The 17,246-nt window shown below is 38.1% G+C and overlaps 1 protein-coding gene across 9 annotated transcripts in view; it reads right to left on the reverse strand.

Moving 5' to 3' along the window:
• KCNC2 (potassium voltage-gated channel subfamily C member 2) overlaps positions 1-17,246 on the reverse strand; it is a 144,390-nt gene that overhangs the window by 48,310 nt on the left and 78,834 nt on the right. For 4 of the 9 annotated variants that reach the window (XM_059471567.1, XM_059471563.1, XM_059471566.1 and 1 more), the window contains exons 3-4: positions 4,396-5,326; positions 1,836-2,003 (exon numbers count right to left, since the gene is read on the reverse strand). In XM_059471567.1, coding sequence (XP_059327550.1) covers positions 1,836-2,003; positions 4,396-5,326 — 1,099 coding nt within the window. Of the gene's footprint in view, positions 1-1,835; positions 4,069-4,395; positions 5,327-17,246 lie in introns of all 9 variants that reach the window. The other 5 variants (XM_059471568.1, XM_059471569.1, XM_059471570.1 and 2 more) reach the window with 3 other exon arrangements.

The raw sequence follows: 17,246 nt of genomic DNA on the forward strand, positions 1-17,246 counted from the left end.
GAAGGAAAGGGTAAAAATAAAATGTGAAAGTAGTAGACTTGATGTGTGAATGACATTCAAGCATTCAAACCTATTTGTATATTATTTGAAGATATTTTCTGCTTATGGGCTAGCTTCTCCACTCTGTATAAAATACACTCCAAAGCCAATGACTAAAACATTTCAGCCCCAATTAAGATTATCATCAGAGCCAGGCAAAGAGCATATTTCTCATCAAAAAACTACCCATTCTGAACTCAAGCCCCAGTTTTTCTAGTAAAAACTACAAAACCTAAAAAAAATTACCAAAAAAATTTATTTTAAATCTAGATTTACAAATCAAAATGTTCCAGGACAAAATAGGTTTTACCGTTATATAAATACGTCTTTAGTAGCTGATGGGTAACTTCTTTTATTATTTCTGATCTGCTCTAGTCATGGTTACTACCATAACTTGCTGAGTGAAGTCAAAAAGCTGATCATGCAAGATGCCACGGTACTCTACCTTATCCAGGTGTTCTTGACCTCCTCAAAGACTCTTAGCATTATAGATATTTTAAATAATCCTAGTTGTTGAGAAGACAGTGAAATATATGCTCAGTGAAAAATGTAGTAAATTCGTGCAAAAACATGCTTGCAATGATTTTTCATTTAAGCTAAACATTAAATACAGGAGTACATAAAATGCCCGAGCATAGAGTCATACTCTGCAAATGCCATACACGTGGAACTGGTTGCACATCTGCCTTCACAGGTTTAAACTATTGAGCTTATGCTCTGAAGTGCAAAAAGAGCATTGGCAGAACAACCCAAGAGAACTCCCTTAGATATATGGCTGGCTGGGACAGCTATGTTTGCTATACACCAAGCAAGTTTGGGAAAAATAAAAAAAAGCCAGAAAAATCTCAGGCAAAAATGTTTGTCCAGTGCCACATGGCTACTTCAGATGAACTCTGAGGTGAACAACTACACTTCAGCACTCAGGAATGCAAAATCTGTCTGAATGATCCAAGGTCAGAGGAATATAATTTGCCAAGAAACAAAAGCAGTTCCTATTTAAGGAAATGGGAATATTACCACTGGCATGCTGATCTTAGGGCTCTGTCCTGATCTTAGGTTTGCAGCCACAGCCAGATATGGCCTGCTGGGGTAGAAATAATCAGTCACGTCGGAGATTCAAGCACAAAACAGTTTTGCAAACTCCCATCCTACTGAGCAGGAAGTAATCAGATTTGAAGAGGCTAAATAACTAGAAAGGCCTTTTTAACACCTTGAAGGGTTAAGCATTGTTTTACTACATAGCTGAATTATGGATGGGGTAGACAGTAATATTTTAGTATCAGTGGTTAGTATTGCCAAGGGAAAAAATAGTTTTTGGCATTATCAGCTCAAAATTTTGTTTGAAAGAAATCTAACTAGCATCTCAGGATATGCTTTTTTGTGTTCAGAAATGTTGCTTACTTCTGACATGTCAACCTTAGAAGTTTATTCAGCTGTAAATTTTATAAAGAGCAGACTACAGTTATAATATGATTAATTTGTCTTTTAGAATGACAAGTTATATTGAGTGATGAGTGGTTGAATGAGCAAGATCTGAATTGCAGGCTTTTCTACTAGAGATTACGGGCAAATGAAGACACAAGTGAAATGAGTGTCCAACATCAAGCACATTTTTTGAAGACTAAAGGGGATGAGTGTTTCTAAAAGGAAAAGAATGACTAGGAGTAAAGAAAAAAAGGTACATTGTGAGTACAGTCTTTCCTCTTAGAGCATTGTGCACATCATTTACTCTAAGATTGTTTTTCACAAGCACATTGCTGAGTAACCTTTTATGATCTAATGAAAGAAGTCCATACCTTTCCTGATCCCTCCATCAGTAGCACACGTGTAATCACCTGTTGTCAGTAGGAAACATGTTCCCCCTCTTCTGTTTTTGTCTCTTGTACTAGAACGTCTGATGGGAGGGAGCCTTTCACCAGGTGAGAGTGGCTGCTCACTTCCTGCACTGTCTTCACCTGATAACACTGGTTAAAGCACCATGCCCATTTACAGACAATAATGAATGAGGAAATGAGACATCACAAAGAGCTTACGCTGAATGCCAGATATTCCCATCACTCAAAAAGTAGATATAAAGTAAATCATTAGAAGAAAACAAGATTGCAATTCATCATTAATCAGTACAAAATGGCAAAAGATATACGTTTTGTTCAAGAATAAATGATCTTTTGACTTTCCTGTTCTTCTTCTAAAATTTGAATAAAATTAGACTAAACTAACATGAAGAAATAATCAAACCAGGGCTCAGTTATTCACCTACTCTGGGCTGTAACTTGTCAGAATACAGTCAGCCTTGGATATATTTCAAACAGGTATCTATTATTTTGGCTATCATTTTTGCTAAACAAGAGGTCAGTCATGTTAGGCATTTTTGTTTAAAATATATAGTTTAATGTTTTAAAGACAAGCCCTCACCCAGAAGGACTATATTTTCAATATTTGGCACTATACACTGTTTATTAACACACTTAGCTTTCATTTCCATATTTATTACACTTGCACTGCTTGTCATCATAAGTACCCAACATTAAACGCTGCCTTGGTCTCTGTACTTTATTTTGTAAAACGGCAAAACTTGTACCTCTCCTGATTTGTCACTCCCAAAGGACTCTCTTTTAAAATTATCTACTGTTTCAAATTCAGGCCACACTTCAGGAAAAAAATCTCTTCTCAGTACAGCACATAACTTCAGCTTTACCTTTGCATGTAAACCTGCACATGGTTTTTTTCTGAACTGGGAATGCAAAGGGCAGAATTCAGCCTTTAAGTTTTGCACATAATTCATAGTGACTCTAATAACATTCTCTACTAGAAATAAAGCTACAGTGCATGATGTGAGTTGTGGTACTACTGAAAAGGAAGATAACACTTTAAAATGGCTCCTTCTTGCATGTCTGCTTTCTCTCTAACTTCAAGGATTACAACCCCTTGTAAATAAAGCTGTAGACACAAAAAAAGTGTCTCTTAATGAGAGACACAGTGATCACACTGAGCCGTCTCCATTCAGAATACCTTCGGTAGGACCTGATGGCATGAAAAAGCTGTTATCATTCACAATTTAAAGATGCTACCTCAAAGGTTGTCAGTCAAAGCACTGAAAAACTAACCATATTTTACTGTCAGTCTGAGTCTTTTCAAGTGTTTCCATCCTTTTAAATACATTTAGGATGTTCAGAAAACTGTGTTAATTTGTGAACAGTAACTCAGAGAGTGAAATCGAGCTTCTTTGAACAGAAACGCTCTTCACTAACAGAGCAACAGACCAAAGAAGGATATTGCTCAGAGATGGATTTTCTGGACTCTTCTTTTTAAAATCTATATTTCAATTACTGAATTACACCAGTCGTGAATGGTTTTGTTCTTATTATGCTTTAGCAGCTTTACAGCTGGAATCTCATGACTGGTATGTGAGCTTTTAAACAGATTGTATTTGGCTTAAGAATAAATAAACTTAAAAAACAAGAAAATATTCTTGCTGCTAAACTATTTAATTATACTGAGAGGTAAAATTTACTTTTTAATTGCAACAGATTTGGAACATGGAGCAGTGGCTTGGAGGGACTGAGGCTGTCATTTGATAGGCAATTTCACTGAGTAAAGCAAAAAATACTCCTGATTCATCATTTGGAACTCTAACAAATAAGGTAATAGAAATCACAAAAATCAACTGTAATAGCGATGATGGTGCTAAGGGCTGTCATTTTCTTTTTTCTTGACAAGATTTACATCAGCTATGCTAAGTATAATTTAATGAATAGTAAATATCATGCAATGTTTCATCTAACACAGATGAAGGAGAATCTTTTAGCCAGGGAAGCAGAATGCCAAATGGAAAGAAAACTAGAAAGAAAATTTCTTCCTATTTCCTTTGAGTGCTGGGCTTTGGATGTAAAGCACCTGCTCCTTTTAAATGACTGCTTCTTTGTAGGATCTTGCTTAACAGGCCACGATGTGGCACAGGCAAAGCTGACACAAGAGACAGACACTGAGGCAAAACACCATGGAGTCCAACAGGGTGGGACACGGTGGCTGCTCAAATAGTCACAGTCATGCAGAAAAACAAGAAACATCCATACAACGCAACAAACAACAGGCAAAAGAAAAGGTTGATATCATCAGCAGGAAAGCATTCTCAACAGAGCAAGCAAAACTGTATAGACCAGCTACATAGAGGTTTGGGAACATCACTATACCTATTTTTGTCCTCTATGAGACTGACACACGCAAATGTTGGAGGGGAGAAGGGTGGGAGCTACATCTTCTCCTGGCAGAAAGACTGGCTGCTTTCTGACCCCTACCAAACATACTGGTCTATAAAGTGTTTTCAGAGGACATGCATTTCCAGTGGGGTCCTACCTGATGATCTGTTGTGTTCCATCAGCTGGTTGTCCTTGCCCAGGCAGATGTCACCCTGCGTGCTATTGCAGGCCATGTTCAAGTCTGTCTTGCAGAAGGTGGGTGAGCTGGCTTGAGGAGCAGGAGGGATGTGCTTCTTTCGCTTCCTTGGAAGTTTCTGCTTTGCCATGGCCAGGGAGTAGTACATCCCAAAATTGTTAACTATCACAGGCACGGGCATGGCTATGGTGAGCACTCCCGCCAGGGCACACAGGGCTCCCACCAGCATGCCTGACCAAGTCCGTGGATACATATCCCCATATCCCAGGGTGGTCATGGTGACTACAGCCCACCAGAAGCCGATGGGGATGTTTTTGAACTGTGTGTGTTCACTCGCTGACGGGTCATTAGGCTGGGCTCCCACCCGCTCTGCGTAGTAGATCATAGTGGCAAATATCAAAACACCAAGTGCCAGGAATATTATCAGCAGCAGAAATTCATTGGTGCTGGCTCGCAGAGTGTGGCCCAGCACCCTGAGGCCCACAAAGTGCCGGGTGAGCTTGAAAATCCGGAGGATCCTGACGAACCTTACCACCCTGAGGAAACCAAGCACGTCCTTAGCAGCTTTGGAGGAGAGCCCACTCAGGCCCACTTCTAGGTAAAAGGGCAGGATGGCCACAAAGTCAATGATATTCAAGAGGTTTTTGACGAATTCAAGTTTGTTGGGAGAAAAAATAACACGTACTAAAAATTCAAATGTAAACCATACCACGCAGACTCCTTCCACGTATGTCAGTGCAGGATCTGTCTCAATCTCATACTGTAACACAGCTTCTGTCCCGTTGATGACCTGCTCAGTTTTGTTTATAATAGTGTTGAAAGCCTCATGTGTTTCCAGGCAGAAGGTTGTGATTGAAACTAAGATGAAGAATAAAGAGGCAAAAGCGATGAACTGCAACACAAAGAGATAAAAAGAGACATCAGAACCACACAGGCCTTCACATTAACACAAATGATGTCTGTTTATAGTAAAACTTTTACTCATTCTTCCCCAAATGGCAGACAAATTCATACACATAAAAATTTCCATCTAGGCCAGAGAAGAGTAGCAGACAGCTCTCACATGCAGGTCAGGAGTCCAGGAGCAGGAAAAGCCTTGGCAATGGATTTTGTCAATCTTGACAAAATGCAACTCATTAGGAAAGTGCCAACAATTTCTTTAATCTGTACTAAATTGTCTGAACTTGATTCAGTTGTCAAGGTTCCTTTCAAGCAGTCCCCATACACACCAACCACAGCAGTATTTACACACGTCCAGCTCTCACACAGTGAAACGTGGAGGCTGACCCTAACAGTCTTGAGATTATGGCTCAGAACTCACACCTGTCTTGAAGAGCACCTCACAGGGATCTAGGAGCAGATCCAAAGTCTGGGTTTCCTTTAGATTTTCAATGATTCACAAATACAGGATACTGACTGATAGAAAATGCCTTCTGTGTTACAGGTAGAGTTGGTTGCATAGCCTACTGTGTTTGTAGTCATCCATCACGGATTCTCTTGGGCAACACTATAAGCAACCCTTCCAGAACCTCACACACTGTGGTGGCAGAGTTTTGTCACATTCTTAGGATCCACAATCCTGCTAACCAGGTTACAAATTCAGGGCAATACAAACAAAAAGGGAAAAACAAATTCAGTTCTAGTAGAGGCATGCGAATTAATAAAATACAGGTAAATAATCTGGAAACAGCCATCACAAAAGATTATTTAGGACTTAAAAAGCACAGACTGCCTGATCTTCAATTCAGCCATCACAGATGAATAACAGAGAAAATCAAGGACGGGATCTCAAAAATTAACACTGAGCCAAACAGCTAGAGCAGGAGATTTTCTTACACTGAGGAATATACACCAAATGAAAAGGTGTTTTGAGGTCACCTGCTCCTTTGCTACAATAGTCAACTTATTTTTAACGACATTACAACCAGTTTAGCTAGCATTCAGCAGCAGTGGTGTAGTATATAAATAACAACAGTTTTTGTTTTGAATTTGCATCTTAATAAATATTTTATAGCCAATATTATTCTGGGGAAAAAAGCCTTCTGGAAACATGAAGACTTTTGAAAGTGTTAGGGGCCCAAGGAGGCAAAAAGTTGCCAAACCAGGTTAAGAATACCTAGTATCTAGTTACCACACTGAAATCTTGAATGTAGTTGGAAAAATCTAGATGCAAGGCAGACAAAATAACAGCCATAAGCGGGAATGCCTTTGTTCTGCCACTTCAATCCAAGATACAGCATTGTGGCAAAACTGATTTTGTGTACTTCGGATATCAATGACTGAATTTAGTATTAGGATTCATATTTAGTGCTATGTATCACAGGAACTCCTTCAGGCTTGCACAATACTGAATGCTGGTATTTTTCTAACACAGAACACTTGTTAGACAATAAAATATTGTCGCCACAACCTGTAAAGATAATTCCTTTTATTCCGGAAACAAGTTTAAATTTGCAGTGCAGGTCTGGCAAATTTATTACATTCAGATTCATGAAATGGATCTATGAAAAAACCCATATAACTACCTATATCAGATATTTGCAGGTTATTTATGGCTTCCTTTCCCCAGTCAAGGAAACAAAAGTTATTACACCATGCCCTACAATTGCAAACACACTAAATCTGTTACCTTTCAAAAAGTACTGACTCAGAGACTGAACTGAACACTTATCATCCAGTCTGGACTTCTAGCCACAAGCTAAGCAAACAATCTTACACTGCCTGATTTTTACTGAACAGGCTTTTCTGCCCTTGCCTTAAGTACAAATTTGCTGCATGCTCATAGCTCACAGCACCTGACACCAACATACACAAAAAAGCCTCAGTCTTGTGTGGGACAACTTGTGACAGTCAGCAAATACAACCAGATTTATAAAACCTAAGTGAATTAATCTCAGCAGATCTTTGCAAAACTTCTCCACAAGAGAGACAGAGAATGTGTATCAGACTCTAAGCCACTGGTGGGCTAAGAATGACCCTTGGGTGTCTCCTAGAGCATCCTCCAGACTCCTTCTACACAGTCAAGCATGGAAAAAGCAAACAAATCTTTGGAGGCTGAGTCACTGAAGCTAAGTCAGCACTGTAGTTTGGGAAGGAACTTTTGACAGATAAAATATTGGGCAACCTCTTCAACAGCAACACTGGTGATTTCAGACAACTGTGAAATTTTTTTTGTCTGAAAATAAAAGAAAACTACATTCAGCATAACCAAAGTAAAATTTACCAAGAACTGAATAATTTACCAACAACTCAGATATGACAAGGATTAACTGTGCATTCAACAGTGCAGTGAAGCCAACAGTATGTAAATAATTACCACTGTTTTCTGGACTGTATTTAAGAGTCCATTCAGGCTCAGAAACCTTCTAAAAAATGCCAAATACCACGAGAGTAACTACAGGTAGAACTGCCTGACAAGCTATTTATTACTGTTTTGCTTAACATTGACACTGCACAGACATTGCACTTGGCAAGGCAGATTGAAATTTTTAGCTGGGCACCTACATTCAGTGTTTTGTTATCCCTAAAGGAAAAAGACATTCAGTCATGCCCAAAATCTATCCTAAAGATAGTCATGTTCCAGAGGTTAGAACAAAGACAAGAAAACACTATCAATCTGGTGACAGATTTCTTGGTAAGCCTGCAATAAGCATTCATAGAAATGTAAAACAATAAGTTGTACACATTTTTCCATGCAAATGCATGCCATCACTGATTTTGAGCAAAGACACACATTCCTTTTATCTCTCATTGTATTTGGTTTAAAACTGCCAGCTCCTAGGATGAGGAGGGAGCTTGCATAGCATCTAGCAAGATGAAGCCTCATACACGAGACCTACACTGTTACTGCAATAATTAGAGGATTCAGAGAGCATGCAAGAAGCAAATGCAAGGACCAATGAAAGCAGGAGCATTTTATCAGTCAGACAAAAAATGCTTAGGGATTAATGTTATATTAACAAAGATGCTTTGTTAGTATTATATTACCTATCAGGCAATGTGTTGAAAAGCTTTTCATAAACAGCTGCAATGATAGAAACTAAATGAAGTCATGTGTTATCCCCATTTTATGCTTTCCTTCTCCTTCATCCTAATTCCAGCTTCTCTAAAGTAATTAGTCTCTAAAAACACATCCATTTTTGTCATGTGAGCAAGCACCACATTTCAAAAAAAGCCAGTACAGATTTGAAGTCAGAGATTCTCTGGTGGATGTACCCAGTCAAGTTCTATTCCTCAGTCCTGCAATAGTTCCTCAGTCCACAATAGCCAGGGTAACGCACACAACTTTCTAGTTTTTTTTTCCTTTTTACTTTTATGAAGCACAAAAATCTAAAAGGAGTTAGCCTGATCATTATTTCAGAAAGGTTACAGCAGGAGACAATTTTCTGTTTGAATCATTAGCAGCCTTTCACTGTGAGAAGTTCTGAAAACTTTGGTTTTGACTAGTTGCAAGACAAGTTCAGCCTTGGTATAAAGCAAAACATCTTATTCACCCCCTTTTTAAAACCAAACATTGCAGCCCTAGCACATTTTTTGACAGTCTTCAAAAAAAAGCTGAAGAAAAATTTTCAAATAATATCCACCTAATCATGATCTTTTCCTCATTTCTTAAAAAGGGGGTGTTGGTTTTTTTTTAAGTAATTGCTTCTTGTTTGCTTCAATGGATGTGATAAAATTAACTTTCTTCATTTAGGTTTCCTTTTTCCCTCCTGAAGGAACATCTTTCTAAGTGACAGAATGGTTGTAGGCACGCTCTGCGGCCACCGTTCGAAATTCAAATTAGCGCAAATTGAATTAATAAAAAGTTCAGTCCATTTTTTCCAGAAGAGAGCAGTTAAAAGTTACAAAAATGTTCAGTATGTAATACACAGCATGTAGAGCATTCCTCATTAAGCAGTTAAAGCTCTCAGGAGATTGCTGATTCCCTCTGCTCACAGTTTGAAGGCAGTGTGCACCCAATTTTGTTCTTGTGTGTCAGCATCACACGTTCAGACAGTAGAGATTCCATCTCCCAGCTTGTCTAGTTGACAGGATCACCAGCCAAGCTCTGTTGCTAAGTTCTACTAACATTCACAGTAAGTGGATTAATCATATATACCTCAATTTTCAATGAAGCACATAAATCTAGAGTGTGAGGTGCCTGCAGATAACTTGTTAGAAATTATAAAGAAAACGGTATGATTCTTACTTTGAACTCAGTGTTTCATGGGGGACTGAGTAGCTCAGAGTTTAAAGCAATTTCAAAATTGACAACCAATTCTAGAACACCAAATTGAGCAGTCTGTGGATTAGCAGAACTTTTACGAGTCCAAAGTCATGTTTTACCTTGCACATAGCTCCTTAAGTGCCTAGAAAAATTAAGGTCACTAAAAATTGTGGCTGCAAATGACCTGACAACAGTCTTAGCTCAGAGGCTATGTCTGGATTTCCCAGTAGGAGAAGGCACAAGGTCTGAGGAAGCTGTGGCTCACATCTGACCCACAAATATATGCTTCCTTTTCAAGCAAACCCAGACATGTCATTGTCCTGGGATGGAGCCAGGGCCTTGCTGAGCCATTCTAAGGCTCAACAGCTTAGATAGAGCCCAAACAAAGCAATAGTGGAGCTGGAAACTGACTCTTGCACTTAGGTGCATTATACATATTCATAAAATCAGACTGACCCTAATTCATATTTAAAATATGTTTCTTCTGTCCATCCCATGCCCCTAAATAGACAATTATTTCTACACAGTTATTTAATGTTTAATGTTCCAAAATGGACAGGTCATAGTCAGTGAAGAGGTTAATGCACAGCAAAGTGTTAATTGCCACAGTCAACTTCTTGCTTCATATTTATGTTTTGAATAAAATCTCTCACGATATTTCAGTGTTTTCCAAAAAAAAAATCCCCAAAAAATATATGTATCTTGTCTGGATGCAACTTGTTCTGGGGTTGGATTCTCAACACCTCCTCTTTCAACTCCCCTCTCTGTAATGTAATGTATATTTTGTATCATGAGCACTTAGTAGCAGCTTTCAAGAATCATTTAGTTTGAGTTACATTCCAGGACACAGAAGGTTTGCCCTTGACATATTTGACAATGGAAAAAGAAAATTACTAAATATTTAATAAGCCCTTGAAAATACAACACTTAATATTCTCTAATGCAGGTACAGAATTGCCTTTAAAAAACTAAGATCAAAACATTTCTTTAAATAAATTTCTTCACAGGCACATTATGAGATTTAATACATGTGTGTTGCTAGAACTTAAAATGATTTTTAAAAATCAGTATTACTCCCCACCACACTCACAGACTAAAAATATAACTATAAAGCATCCAAGAAAAGAGACTGTGATGATTTTTTTCTAAAGAAACTAACTCTGATGGCTTGATCACTATTATAACCAAAATCCTACTTTCATTAAAAAAGGTAAGAGATTACTGAACAACTTATTTTTTCTGACCAAAACAAGAGTAGAGGAGTTTCCACTCATAGGTTCTTTGCTTTCCCAGATCATTGATGCTAACCAGAACCCTCAAAACTGGGTAAATTCTGTTGGACAACAGAAAACTTAAATGGAAAGCCGTATTTTTTTGTAGTACCATACTCATTTTGATAAATAAAAAAAAGTCCAAACTCTGGAGATTTAAAAATTATACCCAGTGATGTCTGTTCACATTTGTTAGAAAAGCCTCATCTTTTCATAGTTCAGAATATAAAACAAATTATTTGAAAAAAATAATGGATTCAGTTTCTTCCTCATACCAACCCTCTGACCACAAAAAGTAAGCTGATCTATGCATTACATGCACCCACTCTCACTGACTGCAAGAAGTTCGTCATATTTATGCATTACAAAATTTTATTTTACAGATTTTCTTCACACGTATTTTTAGACTCATAGAGCTATTGCTTAGGCTGAAATAGTTAACAGTTGTTATACCAAAATTATATACTCCCATCATAAACATAATATGCTTATATTAACTTCTTTTTGTCTCTGTCAAGGTTCAGGAAAGAAAAGTATTTTTTCCTGTAAATCTTCCATAAATTTTTCTTGTCATATTTTCCAGAAGTCTTTTTTATTCTTTCAGGAATTCAAACTGTCAGTTTCTGAAATCCCCCTCGCTCTGCAGGGAGACTGAATGAGACCCAGTCAAACAGGGAATAGAGCCAAAATCACATACTGTTTATAATCAGTCCTATCTAACTTGCAATGCTGATTTTTTAATCTAGCTTTATAGCTGCTTAGTCATATAAAACCAAAGTCTCAAAAAAATCCCATAAAAAATGCAATAAATTTGGGCATTCAATGAGAATATGACTCAACTGTGAATGTTACTTATGCAGAAAAAGAAGCTGCATTTGTAAAGTACATGGCATGCTTCACTCAAAGTAGCAACTAACCTTGGCAATGAAATCACAGAATTAGATACAACTTCCAGCTCTAAAGAGAGTTCCTTTTGTTTAGATTTGACAGATTGTCCTCATTTCTGATTTCAACATGATAGATTTTTTTCCCTCTGTTTGATTCCATCTGGCTATCAGGAGACTGTTAAAATCATAATGTGATTTCAGAATGAGCTCTTGTGATGAACTTCCCTCTCTATGTAGTTTAATGTTCTGTGTGGCACAACTTGAACATTAATGGGCCTTTTACATAAACCCAAATACCTCACCAAACATACCATCAGCCTCTTCACAACTCTTTTTCTCAAAGCTGCTATTCTTCCTTAGCTGTCAGTTGCCTATAAAAAACTATCATTTCAAGAAAAACTAAAAAGAAGGCAAAGTCACAAGTTTTTATGGCATGATGCATTTTCAGTGCACTGTATCTGGATATACTTAGTAAGAAGTACTAGGATATACTTAGTAAGAAAACAAATACCATCAAAATCTACTAACCAAACTACTGGCATTTAAACTATAAGCTCAAGGCAAACATACTATCAATTTACTTCACCACTCATAAATAATATTCTCTCACATAATTTGTCTCCAAAGATTAAGGAATTGGTACAGACATAGCATTTTAAATAAACCATCAAAGGGCAAACAAAAACAGGGTACATAAAGTATCAGGCACTAAGGCCAATTTTATGTCTCTAAAAATCTGTAGAGCATCCTCCCTCTGGGGAATAATGTGGAATGTCAGCATTAAAGTGTTTTTTTTTAATGTCTATATAAAGATTTAACACCCCAACCTTATCATCCTAATTGGGAAACTGGCCACCATAATATCTCAACCAACATCAAGCCACAGTTAGAACAGTTCCTGCCAATATTTTTGTGTTCATCCTTTGGTCTACTCTTTTCAAATCCCCAGTACAGTTCTACCTCATTTATATCCTCTCCTGCTAACAATATCTGGCATTCAATTTAGCAATTAAACTGCTGCTGTTACAATTCTACACATAGTCATAAGTGAATGAAAAAAAACCAGTATGGCAATACATTTATTGATATACTGTCTAAGAACAGCTTATAGCTAATGTCCAATGTTAGATTTATAGTGCAGCAGTATTTACAGCTGAGAGTGGCTACTGTCTGTATGTAGTAGTGAGAACATAAATGTTCTCTTGTTTGCTCACTCATTCTTTTCTCATTTGTTATAGTTTTAAAACCTTGTGTTTTTTATTACCAGCTGGAGCACAAATAAAAAGGTTATTAATGCATCTTTTCATATTTAGAAATCCAGGCACAAAAGTAAGTCACTCTAATGAAGCTGTTAGGTAAATCAGCAGTCTAACACCAGTTTGACCCAGATACATGTCTGACTCAACAAATCCTAGTCACATCTACATTTTAAAGCAGATCATAATGAAAACCATTCTGCATTTTAATTGCATTTAATTGATATATATCTTTCTAAGGAATTCAAAACTGATTTACAAAGCGACCCTGATTTAGGCATATGCTCTCCTGCTCAGCATGGAAAACTTTTTCCCCTGCCAAGTAACTGGAAAGAAGACTTGAGCATGAATTTTGTAGCAGGACCACACCTCATGCAGTGGGATTCCTGGGGACAGGACTGATCTGCTTCCCAGGGCATTCCCTCATACTCCATCCCTAACTGCCTACCATCCAAGAAGATTACTAATTTCCTAAATGACCACTGTTGTTTCCCACTAGGCAAATCAAAATCATCTGACTTTGTTGTCCCATGGAGCAGCTCAGTAAAACATGTCACACCAACACACAGCATACATTCCACTGCATCTTACTGCCTCTTGGAAACTCAGCAGAAGTCCTTGAACAGCAATTACACTGCCTCCAGAAGCTTCCGTTTCCTTTCACTTGAATTTATGAAGCTTGCTTCACTTGTGATTTTTCTGAGCTGTGACTGTTGCAGCAATGTTTTTGGTTTAACAGCTAGCTGTGTGCATTATTTTAACTAGACTTGGCATTTATATTCTAGCAATCATTTTATAAAAAGGCACAGCAAGGCTCACTTTGCCCTTGTCTTACTGAAAAGGTCTGCATGGCTATGTGGCTTGATAAGCAAACCACTGCCACTCATTCATTAAACATTGCTATAAATCAAACAGGCAAAATATTTATAGCAGCTGCAAAAATGCAATGAATGTTCTTCCCTGAGTCAAAGCAAAGGCGAGAAAAAGAGGAATTCACACCTTGTATTCTGGTCTGGTATAAGACATTCAGAGCTTTCTTATTATTAAAGAGCATATTCCGAAATGAGCTAAAACTGTCTGAAGGGAAGAAGAATGCAGATTTTGTAGCGTGCATTTCAGCCAATCTCAAATTTACATAATGTGTCAAATACGCCTCTCTGTTTGCTTTGTTGCCCTTCTCTAGGCTACCCGCTGTTCACATCATTACAGGAAAGATTAGGCTCTGGGACCTGGCAACCTGAAATACTACACAGGCACTATCTTTCTTTCTGCACTTGATTTATCATGAGAAGTTCCCATTTGCCTCAAAGGGTCAAAACTGGAAAAAAAAATCTTCAGTATAATACTATTTATTATTAATAGGCTTTTACACCCATGCAGACAAATGGAGAAAATAGAGACATTCTTAATATTAATTAATGAAAATTCTATTATAATGTACTTTGCCTAGTACATAAATCTCACATCCATTAAAATTACAGAAACATTTTCATCTGTATCATTTCCATCTCACTTAAGCTCTCAGGCTCATTTATGTCTATGTTTCCTCTCCCTGAAAACAAGTCTGATGGCCTAATTTAAAATTACACTTGGGTGAATTCAGAAGAGATTTTGAGGCTTGACTTATCCATTAAGATTTGTCATAGAGCCCATCCCAGATTTCACTAGAGAAGCCTTTTCACTAACTCATGTAACCTCTTTTTGTTATCCTGAAGCTAATCAAAACATTCTGGAATTACTCACTAGTTTTCCAGGCCTGTCTCTTTCCTGTACAACATAATAAGACTCCTACTGCCAGCGCTGGAATGAAAATTACAAACTACTTTTTAAAAATTGAAGGGATGGAACCATTTTCTAGCTACTCAAAAGTGTATGCAAAGTCCTCAAACTGCTGATTAACAGGACTCATTTGACTGGAAGCTTTTCCTTCCATACCCTATTCAAGTAGCACTGGGTTAGTTTTTCATACCTGCACCACAGTAAAAAAATAGATTTGATACTAACTAGTACCTTTGCTTCATGATTGCAGCGTAGTTATGGGAAAGCAAAACCATAAGGAAGAGGATGTCCAGACTGTGGCATTGCCTAACCCTTAGTTGCTTGGTAAGACAGTCCTAATGATGAGCTTCCAGTGGAGCAGGCTTTGTGGAGCAATCTAGGCTTAATAAAAGCAAATCATGAACATAGAAACTTCAGCCTGTGGTTTCCTACAGAACTGCCACAGTTGCAATCCCACAGAGAAAACCTCTCTGCCACTTGCACCAGCAGGGTAGCCAACAGCAGGAATATTTAACTGACTCATGGCAGAGCACACAGTCCCAAGGCTCAGCAGTCTCCAGCTCCCTGGTTCTACCTTGAAAATCCTCTAGGAAGTACAGATCTTTCCTCCCCACCCTCAGATGTCAAGAGTTTGACCCTTTGTGCATTTCCAACTCCAATTTGTCCCTACCCTGGTACTTTCTCCTCCTGTCCTTCCCTTCCTCCTCAGCCCCAGCTCTGTTCCTCAGGTTCACTGCTGGATCCCAGGCTTCCTTCCTCTCTTCTACTGAGCAACCTGTTCTTACCTTATTTGTATATCCATGTCCTATATCTCTAATAATAATGATTCTATATTGCCATATGCAGCTCTCTTTCCAGAGCTGATATGCCTCTGCTCTTCCAGGCCCCAGATTCAGCTTCACCTCACCTGCTACCTGGCTGCTTGTCCCAGGCTGTTTGCTCAGCTTGTTAGTCTCAATCTCTTTATCTTTCCACCTCGCTCCACATTTCAGGACCTTCAAGCCCTTGTCCTTTGGCATAAATCACCACCACTTTCCTGTTTTCCATCTCCAAAAGTAAGAGATCTTCCTTCTGCTCCAGTGCTGAATACCACTCCATGGTCCCCTGGTCCAGCCACCACTGTCATGTATCTTTTCTCCTCATCTTGCAACCTCATCAGGATTTTTATGCCAGCCTACACTCCCTGTGCAGTTTCTGTGACTTTTATATTTGTATCTGAAGGGCACATGTGCCTGGAAAATCATCTGATTTTTCCAACTGAATTACTGGTCTAATGAAAGATATTTTTTTCTTTCAAACCTGGTTTGACTTTGAGATCAAAGCTTCCTCCCCTGCATCACTGAGATTCCAGGGAAATGGCAAGGAGCATATACTGACTCTAATTTTAAAAATCTACCTTCTAATAAAATTAGATCAGCTCCTCTTCAGAGAAATATTTACATCTTTCTATAGTTAAATCACTGAACAATGTATAAAATAGAAGCAGTATCTCATCTTTACTCTTTTCCTAGGCCAGAGAGGACAGTGTCCTTGCAGCTCCTCCATGGTCTCACATGACCCTCTGAAAAGTCTCAATATTTTTTTAAAAATAAATACTTTAGATACCTAAATCAATGCACCTTCACACTATGGTACAGCTGAAAGAATACCATAAGAAGTACTTGAAGAAGAATTTCAGGTCAGAAGGGTGTTTTTATGAGAGAGGGAAGGGTAAGACTGCTGAAACTCCTGAGCCTGATGTATGTGAGTATGTTTCAAGTTCACAACACAATCACATAGATCAAAGCTAAATTTAGAGACTGTGAATTATTCATTGCAACTGTAGACAGCTAGGCTTACCTGAACCCTGAGGAACCAAGCATATCACCCCAGACAACACTAGTTCACATATTTTTTCAGACCTATCTTTTGGCTCCACAGTGCAAAAAAATTGCATGGGTCAAACAGTTACCCAGAATCTTGTTGAAGGTTTTTTGAAAGATAGGTAAATAACTATATGTAGCTTACTTCCATTTTTTAATACATTAAAATTCCATTTAAACTTGTCTCCAGGAATGCAGAAGTGACAGCTCAATTGAGCAGAGAAAGCAAATGTAAGAAAGAGAAAAGCCACCAGTGCAACAGCTTTTAGGATACTCAGACAACTGTGACATTCAGATTTCATCCTCTGTTCAAAGCAGATACTTGAACTGAGATGAACGATAGTTCAAGGCTCTCCTCTAGAACCTGAGAGAAGCACAGCAAAGAGATTACACAAGTTTATGAGAGGGATTATACGACACTGGGCCTGTGATAAGGGAGGATTGGAATCAAAGACCCAAGAGGTTCCCCCAGCCCCTTGCCCCCATGAATATTTCCAAATCCACTTTACACATCTATTTAATACACAGATTATGTTCTAAGCTACTGCCAT

Source organism: Ammospiza nelsoni, chromosome 5 (genome assembly GCF_027579445.1).
Source record: "Ammospiza nelsoni isolate bAmmNel1 chromosome 5, bAmmNel1.pri, whole genome shotgun sequence".
NCBI lineage: Eukaryota > Metazoa > Chordata > Aves > Passeriformes > Passerellidae > Ammospiza > Ammospiza nelsoni.